Below are 12,240 nucleotides of genomic sequence, written 5' to 3' on the forward strand. Positions count from 1 at the left end.
TAGGACCAAAAGGTGCTTTTAACTCAATATATTGTAGCAAATAATATGCCTCCATTAAGTTTTGGTGTGGTACTAAATTCTAGAAAGGGTTTATGCTATTTGGAATGATGATTTGTGCATAGTAAACAGCTTTGATCGGAGAGACATCTTGTACAGTGCAGCTTGTCTCAGTATTTGCTTCAAAAACTTTAGAGACTTGCAGATCCAACATACAAAATATTGCACTAATTAGATTAATGGACAAGAAAGGAAAAATTGTAATATTCCAAGATACAGTTCCTCTTCATTTTACTCAGAGGCAGGAATGGGGAAGAGTGTCTGGTTTAATATTACTTCAAGGTACAATATTTGACTAATAAATTGAATAACAGAAATGTAGGACTGGAAGGAACCTTCTCAGGTCATCTAGTCCAGTGCCATGCACTGAGGGAGGACTAAGTATTATCTATTCTAGACCATACCTGACTGGTGTGTCTAACCTGTTCTTAAAAGCCTCCAATAACAGAGATTTCTCAACCTCCCTACATAATTTGGTCCACTGCCTAACAACCCGTACAGTTAGAAAATTTTTCCTAATGTCTAACTTAAATCTCCCTTGCTACAATTTAAGCCTATTGCTTCTTGTCCTATCCTCTGTGGATAAGAAGAACAATTTATCACCCTCCTCTTTACTGCAACCTTTTATGTACTTGAAGACTTGTCTTTCTTCAAGTCTTCTCTTCTCTAGACTAAACAAATCCAATTTTTTCAATCTTTCCTTGTAAGTCATGTTTTCTAGACCTTCGATTATTTTTGTTCCCCTCCTCTGAACTTTCGCCAATTTGTCAACATTTTTTTTACAAAGTGTAGTGCCCAGAATTGGACACAGTATTCCAGCTAGGGGCTTTATCAGTGCTGAGTAGAGATGATGAATTATTTCTCTTGTCTTATTAACAATACTCTTGCTAATACATCCCAGAATAGCATTTGCTTTTTTTGCAACAGTATTACCTTGTTGACTCATATTTAGTTTGTTAGTAAATATGTAGTTTTGTAACCCTCAGATCCTTTCCTGCTGTACCCTTTTCAATGCAGTCATGTCCCATTTTGTATTTGTGCAATTATTTCTTCCTATGTGCAGTACTTTGCATTTGTTCCTTATTTCTTCCCATGAAATCTTACCTATCAATTCTCTGAAATTAGTTAAAGTCTGCCTTCATAAAGTCCCTTGTCTTTATTCTGCTGTTTTTCCTCCTGCCATTCCTTAAAACTATAAGTGCTATTATTTCAGGATCACTTTCACCCAAGCTGCCTTCCACCTTCAAATTCTCAATCAGATCCTTGAGTTGATTCTGACTAATAGGAAGAAGAGTCTTTCCCCTTCCTAATCACTCTCTACACCATCTGTAGTAAAAAATTATCTCCAATGCATTCCAAAAATTTGTGGATAATCTGTGCCCTGCTGTATCATTTTCCCAACAGATGCCTGGGTAGTTGAAGTCCCACATCACCACGGAGTTCTGTTCTTTGGGTATTTGGGTAGGACACTGGTAAAGAAAAGCAATTCTTTCAGCCACAGTAACAGGCCATTTAATGTTTATTACCTCTGACAAGAAGTTGTAAAAGTAAATTTTAACAGGACACAGCTGACCAGGCTATTTAATCGATTTGTTTTATTACAATAAATTGGCAATTTCCTCTAGAAAAAGTCAACTCAGTTTTAATAATGAGGGTTTTATACCAGTAGCTTGTTGCTCTTCAGAGTATTTCTTTAATAATGCTTTTTTTTTAAATGGCTAATTGGTTAATATCCATCAAAAGGGAAAACCTGATTCCCTGCAAATCAAATTGGCCATTGGAATTGGTACATTCACTTTTCATGAAGGATAGACTATGTTAACCTATTTTTTCTTATCTTCTCTGGGAGCATATCCCTACTTTAACCAGGCCAAATCTAGTCTTCAAATCAAGCTGTAATAAAAACCAGAAGGATTCATAATAGCAAACTTCTTCCAAATGCAATGTAGTTGAGTTTCAAATTCTCTCTGTTTACCCAAAATCAACTCACGGATGTACAGGAGCCTGACAATGTGAACTGTCCTCTTAAATCATGCTCCTAATTCTCACTCTCATCATCTACTTCCCACTTGTATAAGCAGGGAGAAAGGGGAAGTTGCCAAGCATCTCCAAAGATGAAAGAGCATTGCAGAAAAAAAGGAAAAGAAGTTGTCATTCCAACTCCTATAAGAAAGCAAGCACTGACATGACTGCACCTGTTTATCAGGCACACTCCCTAAAACACCCCTCTTCAGTGTTACCCCCACAAGACAGATAAAAATGGGCTCCCCCAATCAAATTCAGAAGCCTCACTCATTTACCTACAAATGAATATTCACAACAGGTAACATCCAATAAAAACTTTGCTTTATCTAGTTCCCACATCACCCAAGTGATCCATCTCCCGCATACATTCTGCATGAAATAAGTTTACTACTAATATCAACTGATATTAGAAAGACAGTTGAAACACCAGATTTACATACTCACTTCATAACCAGTGACTTTGAAGTATTCCATGACAGAAATGTACATCTTCAATCCCAGACAGAAACTATTTGCCTAATAACTCACAGATCTGATCCTTAGATTTTAACCTCAAGTTTTAAGCCAATGTGAAAAAACGTCTTCAGAACTTACATTCACTTTGAAGCTTTGTACTGAGCCATCCAAAAAGTGGACATTACAGATGATCTCTGATCGGGTTTTCTCTTTTGGTAGTTCCGATGCTCGTATATTATTTATCCTCCCACCTAATGCTCGTAACCGGGAGTTCATAACTATTGCTGAATAACCTGTAAAACAAAAAAGCATATTTGGTAAATTCCTTAAGATACACTGAAGAGAACAGTTTCATCCATACTTTTCAGAGAATCACACAAAACACACAACCCCCCCACAACAAAGCAAGGCCCTGAATTACACACAAATGTTACACTAGTTTAACTAAAATGTATTTAAAAAACAATTTAGTTAAGCCTGTGCAGTTCCCTTATATAGGCCAGTTGTAAACTAATAAAAGTTAGCTATGCAAGCCAATTATAAAGAAAGTGTCCCCATACAGGTGCTTGCACAATTTTTAAACCAACTGTAGTTAAACCAGTATAAGTTGTTCAGACCAGTCTTATGTAATTACCTTACTTTTAAAACAGGAATGTATACTCACTCTACATTACACAAAATGATTGTTCTAAGCATTTAGTAAAAGACCTTAGAAACTCTTTCTAATAATTCCTTATACATATTATGGAAGTATGGTTTGCAGAAACTCTACATTCTCTATCCAAGTTTCATTCTACTCATTTAACTATTTTTTAGAATAAAATAAAAACTAAGTGAAGGCTTAGAGTTGTGTCACTCTTTCAAACAACATTTTGTTGCGGAAATGCAACAAATGATTATTCTTAAAGTACATGATTATAATTTTTTCATAAGATTGAAAATATTGACTCAGTCAATATGAAGCCAAGATGTTATAGCTACAGAGAACGCCCCCCACTCTGCCCCCACCTCCAAGATGGAAATAAGGTTTGGTTTCAAAAAAAGATACCCAGAACGGGCAATCTTATAGTTTGTACAAACTAAAAAAAATAAATATGATACAGCAAGGGAGGGAGTAAAAAAGCAGTTACATACAGGGAATCTGTAAATATTTCAGCGAAGACCATCAAATCTCTTCATAACATCAGTTTACCAACTAGCAACACAGATTGCAAAACTGGTTGTCAACTCACACACCAGATAATTGTATAGGTTAATCACCAATCTTACCAAAGTTATTAGAGATTAGTTATGAGAATACTTGTAAAGTGAATCCTCACTAGCCACTTGGGAAACATTCCAGAATTGTCTTTTTCCTAATTCTCCTCCAAAGGTTCAACTTGGTTTTTTTTTTTTTTTTTTTTTTTTTTTAGAAGATCAGAAACTTTTTAAATTTTATACTAAAATTCTTGTAAGAGGGTTGAATTGTCAGACATCTGTCCAAGGAATCAATGTTTAAACTTTAATAGAAGTTTCATACTTCTTAAAAGCAAGTAGACAAATGAAAGTTAATTCACATTATACTGTTATATTGCTTAGCAAAGAAATGCTGAGTTAACAGAACACTGCGTGGGAGCCTCTATAAAGATTACCTGTTGCATCCCAGTTTCCTACGACTTCACCAATGAACAAACATGCATAAAGGAATATGGAGAAAAGCAGGCAAGACAAAGCACACAGGAAAAAAGCACAGCAGGGCCAAGAGACACAAAATTTCATAATGAACTAATATGTAGAGAAAGCCATGTAATTATCCAATTTTGCGCAATATTATATATTTAAAACACTAGGACAATAATGTCACCCTCAAAAGAGAAGTCTGAGTCCTTAAAGTCATGCACACAAATATACACGGGCTTCGTAGGATTAGATTTTTAATGGTAAATGTCAATTTCATCATACACACACACTAATTGATTAAAAATATTTTCATCAATGATTATAAAAATTTACAGTTAGATAATGTAAGGAAAATGCTATTTGAGAACTGAGTGTGATTTAAGGATATTTACTCTGTATATTTTGACATGTGATGTTAACTATTTATGTTTTAACTGTTAGAAAGCTTTAACTTTAACTCAACATAATTAAACATTGTTGGACCCTCCCCCCAATAATTTCCTCCAACTGTGAAAATTTAAATTGATCAAATGAAAAAACCAAATATTGATATTGTTCCCTGAAATAATTTTAAAAAAAATCAAATTCTGCCAAATCTAAACATATGCTATGTCAGCTCTCAAATATTTATTCTTTATTAGAAAATTTACAGTTGATCTTTGTATATTTTGTAATATCAAGACCCATTTATGAATTAGTCAGACTCAAATCCTTATCCAGCATGCTGATTTTCATTGTTAAAGAGCAATGTTTCCTTTATCATCATAGTGAAACAAATACAAAAATAAATCCTTTGCCATTTCTCATCTAAAAATAGTCATTTTTAAGTGCAATATAGAAGATTACTTCTATAAAGTATTACAGATCCAGTTCTTACTTTAAAAATGCTGTTTTGAGAGATAAGTAGTGTGTTTGTAACTAGTGTGTTAAGTGAGATGTTTCTCATCCAGTGAGCACCATCTATTGTGTGGAATGAATGAGGCAGGGCTCTTGTCAAAAAAACAGTATGTAATCCTGGAATTAAAACTACCAAAATGCATAAAGGGATGAATTACGGTTGCATGGGAACCCTAATTCTGGTATTTCTGAGTTCTAGACATTGCAATCTTAATTTTCATTTAACTTTTTTTTTTTCAAATTCCCTAAGGAAGGGAAAAAAAACTAAACTGAACACACACATTCCATCATGTGGAACCATACTCCTCCCCACTTCCCCCAACTCATCAACAGGGCTGAGACTTTAAATTCAAAGCACTGACCTCTTCCACTTGAATTCAGTAACTGGTAGCAGTAATAGGCTATCATATTCCATAGACCAGCCATTAGATGAGAAAGAAACACATTTTCCTAGTGTGATTCACAGCTATTTGCGAGACAGAAGAGGCATTTTGAGACTAAGGAATCCTGGGGGTCAATTCCATGTTCTGGAGGGGAGTATGTCCTACTGTTTACAGACACGTCTGCCCATGTGCCCCCACTCATCTCTGTGCCCCCTCTGATCCTATGCCCACTTCCTCCCTTCATACTTTCTCTCTTCCCCTATACTTTCCAGTCAGGATACCTGTGCTCCATCAGGGAGAACAAAGAGCACACAAGTCTCTCCTGTTCTCGGTTCTGACGCCTGCTTTCCTTACTGCTGGGAAAAGTAAGTGAGGGGGAAAAAAGGCCTGAGCAACCACAGCAGCCATGGAATGAAGGATGCTAAGTGCAGACAGTCTCAGGATTTGGCACCTAAAATCTCCAAACAAGCCTCCACTGAGAATATGTGAATGTGGTTTTCAGAGAGGCTTATAATCTGGTCAAATTTACATCTGTTATTTAACTTTTTGAGCTCTCCATAATAGAGGTAATAGAGTAGAGTAAAACACGAGGTCCATGCAAATAAAAGCAAGAGTGGTATGATACATTTATTATAGAATGAACTGTTTTATAACATATAACTATGACAAAATAATCACAAATTCTTTAGAGAACTAAACTGTACACAGTAGCATGAATAATCCCATTTTAATTTCACAATGAAATCCTCTCTATCTCAGTATCTGAGGGGTAGCTGTGTTAGTCTGGATCTGTAAAAAGCAACAGAGTCCTGTGGCACCTTATAGAAAGCTTATGCTCCAATACTTCTGTTAGTCTATACAGTTCCACAGAACTACTCCTTAGATACTTGACACCATGCAAGGCACTGCATTTAGTCGTATGGAGTGGAAAACCATCAACCTCATGAAGAAACTTGCACAAGTACAGACAGATGATATCTTCCTTTCCAAAAGCAAATGGATGGATGTCATACGAAATGGACTGAAGGTGAAAAATCCATTGCTATCTACATACTGCACAGACCACAGTGAGAGATTATGCCATACACTACCAAAGAAACTGAGGAACCACCTGATCAGCATCTTATACAGCAAACAGGAAAACCTCAAAAAAGAGCTCTCCTCCCTGGAGACTTTCATAAATAACCAACCTTCCACATAAATGGACTTTACTAAAATAAGACAGGAGATCTACATTACTCACTTCACCTTTCTACAAAGGAAAAAGGACTGTAAGCTGTCTAAAATACTACCTGCCACATGGAACCACAACAGTGGTACCCCTAACTCACTCAGCAATAGCATCAATTTATCCAACTACACACTCAAACTGGCAGGAAGAGTCCGTCCTAACTCGGGAACTCTCTTTTTGCCCCACCACCCCCATGAACATGATACAGTTCTGCGGTGACCTGGAAGCCTACTTTCGCCATCTCCGACTCAAAGAATACTTTCAAGATAACACTGAACAGCACACTGATACACAGATGCCCCACCCTCACCACCAACAACACAAGAAGAACTCCACATGGACCCCTCCTGAGGGTCAAAACGACAGTCTGGACCTATATATAGAATGCTTCCGCCGACAATGGAAAAACAATATTGCTTGCCTCATAACCTAAGTCGTGCAGAATGCAATGCCATCCACAGCCTCAGAAAGAACCCTGACATCACAATCAAAGAGGCTGATAAGGAGGTGCTGTTGTCATCATGAACAGCTCTGACTACCAAAAGGAGGCTGCCAGACAACTCTCCAACACCAAATTCTACAAGTCACTTTCTTCAGATCCCACTGAGAAATATACTAAGAAACTGCACCATCTACTCAGAACACTCCCTGCACTAACACAGGAACAAATCAACATACCCTTAGAGCCTCAGCCAGGTTATTCCATCTACTACCGAAGATCTACAAACCTCGAAATCCTGGACTTATCTCTGGAATTGGCACTCTCACTGAAGGACTGTCTGGATATGTGGACTCTCTGCTCAGACCCTATGCCACCAGCATTCCCAGTTATCTCACCACACCACTGATTTCCTGAGAAAACTACAATGCACTGGTGATCTTCCAGAAAACACCATCCTAGCCACCATGGATGTGGAGGCTCTCTACCCAAACATCCCACACACAGATGGAACACAAGCTGTCAGGAACAGTATCCCTGATGATGCCACACACAACTGGCTGCTGAGCTCTGTGACGTTATCCTCACGCACAATTATTTCAAATTTGGTGACAATATATACCTCCAGACCAGTGGCACCACTATGGGGACCCGCATGGCCCCACAATATGCCAACATTTTTATGGCTGACCTGGAACAATGCTTCCTCAACTCTTGTCCACTGACACCCCTTCTCTATCTATGCTACACTGACTACATCATCATCTGGACCCATGAGAAGGAGACACTGGAAGAATTCCACCAAGATTTCAAAAGCTTCCACCCCACCATCAACCTCAGCCTGGACCGATCTACACGAGAGGTCCACTTCCTAGACACCACGGTACAACTGTCGGTCACATTAACACTACTCTATACCGAAAACCCACTGACCGCTATGCCTACCTTCATGCCTCCAGCTTCCATCCCGGACACGCCACACAATCCATCATCTACAGCCAAGCACTGAGGTATAACCGCATTTGCTCCAACCCCTCAGACAGAGACCAACACCTACAAGATCTTCACCAAGCATTCTCAAAACTATGATACCCACAAGAGGAAATAAGGAGACAAATCAACAGAGCCAGACGTGTACCCAGAAGCCTCTTACTGCAAGACAAGCCCAAGAAAGAAACTAACAGAACTCCACTGGCCATCACATACAGTTCCCAGCTAAAACCCCTCCAACGCATCATCAGGGATCTACAATCCATCCTGGACAATGAATGATCCCTTGCTTTCACAGGTCTTGGGAGGCAGGCCAGTCCTCGCCCACAGACAACCCACCAACCTTAAGCATATTCTCACCAGCAACCATATACCGCACTACAGTAATTAACTCAGTAACCAATCCATGCAACAAACCTCGATGCCAACTCTGCCCACATATTTACACCAGCGACACCATCACAGGACCTAACAATATCAGCCACAATATCATCGGTTCATTCACTTGCATGTCCACCAATGTAATGTACGCCATCATGTGCCAGCAATGCCCTTCTGCTATGTACATCGGCCAATCTGGACAATCCCTACGCACAAGGATAAATGGACACAAGTCAGATATTAGGAATGGCAACATACAAAAACCTGTAGGAGAACACGTCAAATTCTCTGGACAGACAATAGCAGATTTAAAGGTAGCCATCCTGCAGCAGAAAAACTTCAGGACCAGACTCCAAAGAGAAACTGTTGAACTTCAGTTCATTTGCAAATTTGACACCATCAGCTCAGGATTAAACAAGGACTGAATGGCTAGCCAACTACAAATGCAATTTCTCCTCCCTTGGTGTTCACACCTCAACTGCTAGAAGAGGGCCTCATCCTCCCTCACTTAACTAACCTAGTTATCTCTAGACTGATTCTTGCCTGCATATTTATACCTGCCTCTGGAAATTTCCACCACGTGTCTGACAAAGTGCGTATTCACCCACAAAAGCTTATGCTCCAATACTTCTGTTAGTCTATAAGGTGCCACAGGACTCTTTGTTGCTCTCTGTCTCAGTGTGTTTAACAGATTATCTGGCGACTCTAAGCAATACTTCAGGCAAGTTTGCTAGACAGGTCTGCCTTATCAGAACATAGCTCCTGAGGATTCTGCTAGTTATAGCTCTACATCTCCTCTCCTAAATGGTTTCCAACTTCCTCAAAATCCTTCTACCACCCACAGTAATTTGTAGCTCACTCTCCGAACCTGAGGCGAAATTCCTACTGAACCTTGCCACTAAAGAAAGTTTGCCAGAGATGGCATTAGAACTGACATTCCTTTTGTGTAGGATGACAGTGAAATGCCACTACTAAATTTTCCATAATATTGCTAGAATTCTAAATGCCAAAGAGAATGTATAATGTCTCTTATGATCACTGAACTTTCAGGTGTCTCCTCAAATGAATCAGAACGCACTTTTTCTATGCCACAAACCCATTAGTCACAATTCTTAAAGTATTTATAGAAGGTCCCTAGCAATTACAGGTGATACCTGTTTGGCTGCCCTATTTTGCCATTATGTGTATAATGTAAATTTTTGGGAGATGCTTATAGTTAAGATAGATAAATTTATATTCTGCCTAACACTTTATGTTTATATCTGTTAGATATGCTTTGGTTTTATGCTGAATGCTCCAAATAATAAAACTGGGAAATTCAGCACAAGTGATATAAATAACAACCAATCTGCACCGCGCTCATGACCCAAAAAATTCAAAATCCTTGAAGTCTATAACCACACACAGTCTTATGTACCAGCCAAATTAGTTCTGTGGGATCTATTCTATATACATGGATAAAATATCCAGATTCTTCCACACTTATCTCTTTCCCTCTGACAGATTACTGAGGGACATTTCACCATCTCTGGAGGATTCCCTCATCTTTCCACATAAAATGTGTTTACAATGATCAGAACAGGGCTGTACACAATATGAAATTGATTTTTATAAAAGTAGGGCTCAGTTATTGAAATGCCATAATGGATTAGAGCAACAATTCCTCCAATCCAGTATCTTGGATACACCACCAGATGGTTGACAAAAAGGTGCAAGAATGCTGGCGTTGACAGTTATAAAATAACAGTCCACTGGGAAAGTTTCTTCTTAACCTCTTCTGAGCTTGTGTTATGCTTTAAAGCATGAAAGTTTATATTCTTTATCTTATCTAATATAACAGTACACGTGCTCATTATCCATTTAAGAGTGGTTATTTTTTAATCCTAAATTCTTGGAATCAATAATACCGCCTGTCAATGAGTTCCAAATGCTAATGGCATAATGTAAACAAAGCATTTCCTTTTATTAATTTTAAGTTGTTAGTTTTTTCTTTCCCTGCAAGTTCTTCTCTTTCCCCCTTTCCTCCTCTGAAACAGCTCTTTTGAAAATATTTTTCTGCCTTTAGAATACTTTTATTTTTACATCCTTCTGGAATAAGCTAAACAGATTTATTTTATTATGCAAGCAGTTTTCTTTGCCTCACTCCTCCATAAATTATAACTGCATGTTAGACTATTACAGATAGTATCCTTCACTCTACTCCAAATTAGAGGAATCGGAACGTTTATTTTCAAGTTCTACAACTAGCTAAATATCCCCTTTGCACTTTAATGCAAATAAGCATACCTTTGAGGTTTCTACTGCCGGAATCAGAAAGAGGCCTCAGGTCAAGTTTTCACACTGGCCTACTGAAATATGGAGTAAAGCTAAAAAGTTCCATAGCAATGTCAGAACTGATGACAACTGGAGTTTCATCCAGCTTCAAGACAGGTAACTTCAGAGCACTTCTTATTACATTTGAAAAATAAAATGGAAACAGAAACCAAGATCAATTAATAGATTCATAGATTCTAGGACTGGAAGGGACCTCGAGAGGTCATCGAGTCCAGTCCCCTGCCCTCATGGCAGGACCAATACTGTCTAGACCATCCCTGATAGACATTTATCTAACCTATTCTTTAATATCTCCAGAGATGGAGATTCCACAACATCCCTAGGCAATTTATTCCAGTGTTTAAACCACCCTGACAGTTAGGAACTTTCTCTTAATGTCCAACCTAAACCTCCCTTGCTGCAGTTTAAGCCCATTGCTTCTTGTCCTATCATTAGAGGCTAAGGTGAACAAGTTTTCTCCCTCCTCCTGATGACACCCTTTTAGATACCTGAAAACTGCTATCATGTCCCCTCTCAATCTTCTCTTTTCCAAACTAAACAAACCCAATTCTTTCAGCCTTCCTTCGTAGGTCATGTTCCCTAGACCTTTAATCATTCTTGTTGCTCTTCTCTGGAATCTCTCCAGTTTCTCCACATCTTTCTTGAAATGTGTGCCCAGAACTGGACACAATACTCCAGTTGAGGCCTAATCAGCACAGAGTAGAGCGGAAGAATGACTTCTCATGTCTTGCTCACAACACACCTGTTTATGCATCCCAGAATCATGTTTGCTTTTTTTGCAACAGCATCACACTGTTGACTCAAATTTAGCTTGTGGTCCACTATAACCTGTAGATCTCTTTCTGCCATACTCCTTCCTAGACAGTCTCTTCCCATTCTGTATGTGTGAAAACTGATTGTTCCTTCCTAAGTGGAGCACTTTGCATTTGTCTTTATTAAACTTCATCCTGTTTACCTCAGACCATTTCTCCAATTTGTCCAATCATTTTGAATTAGGACCCTGTCCTCCAAAGCAATTGCAATCCCTCCCAGTTTGGTATCATCTGCAAACTTAATAAGCATACTTTCTATGCCAATGTTGAAGTCGTTGATCAAGACATGAACAGAGCCCCTCCCAAAACAGACCCCTGAAAACCCCACTTGTTACAGTTTTCCAGCAGGATTGGGAACCATTAATGTGAAAGTTGGCTAACCCCCCTTAATAGATTACAAGCGGCCAGTAGGTGGGGGGGGGGGGGTGAGTACTGCTCATGGACACAGTAGCCTAAACTTTTTCACTATCTCTTTTCCTCTGCCTCAAAGCAGGAAAATCCTGCTCCAAACCAGTCAGTACTACCCAGATAAGGGGAACATGAGATTTTACACTTACCAATCAAGTATTAACACAC

At 38.7% G+C, this 12,240-nt stretch overlaps 1 protein-coding gene across 3 annotated transcripts in view; it reads right to left on the reverse strand.

Annotated features, from left to right (window-relative positions):
- Window positions 1-12,240, reverse strand: part of PTPN3 (protein tyrosine phosphatase non-receptor type 3) — a 330,496-nt gene that overhangs the window by 199,520 nt on the left and 118,736 nt on the right. For all 3 annotated transcript variants that reach the window (XM_050937681.1, XM_050937682.1, XM_050937680.1), the window contains exon 2: window positions 2,677-2,831. In XM_050937681.1, coding sequence (XP_050793638.1) covers window positions 2,677-2,814 — 138 coding nt within the window. In that variant the 5' untranslated portion in view covers window positions 2,815-2,831. The remainder of the gene's footprint in view (window positions 1-2,676; window positions 2,832-12,240) is intronic.

Source organism: Gopherus flavomarginatus, chromosome 2 (genome assembly GCF_025201925.1).
Source record: "Gopherus flavomarginatus isolate rGopFla2 chromosome 2, rGopFla2.mat.asm, whole genome shotgun sequence".
In the NCBI taxonomy this organism is placed as follows: domain Eukaryota; kingdom Metazoa; phylum Chordata; order Testudines; family Testudinidae; genus Gopherus; species Gopherus flavomarginatus.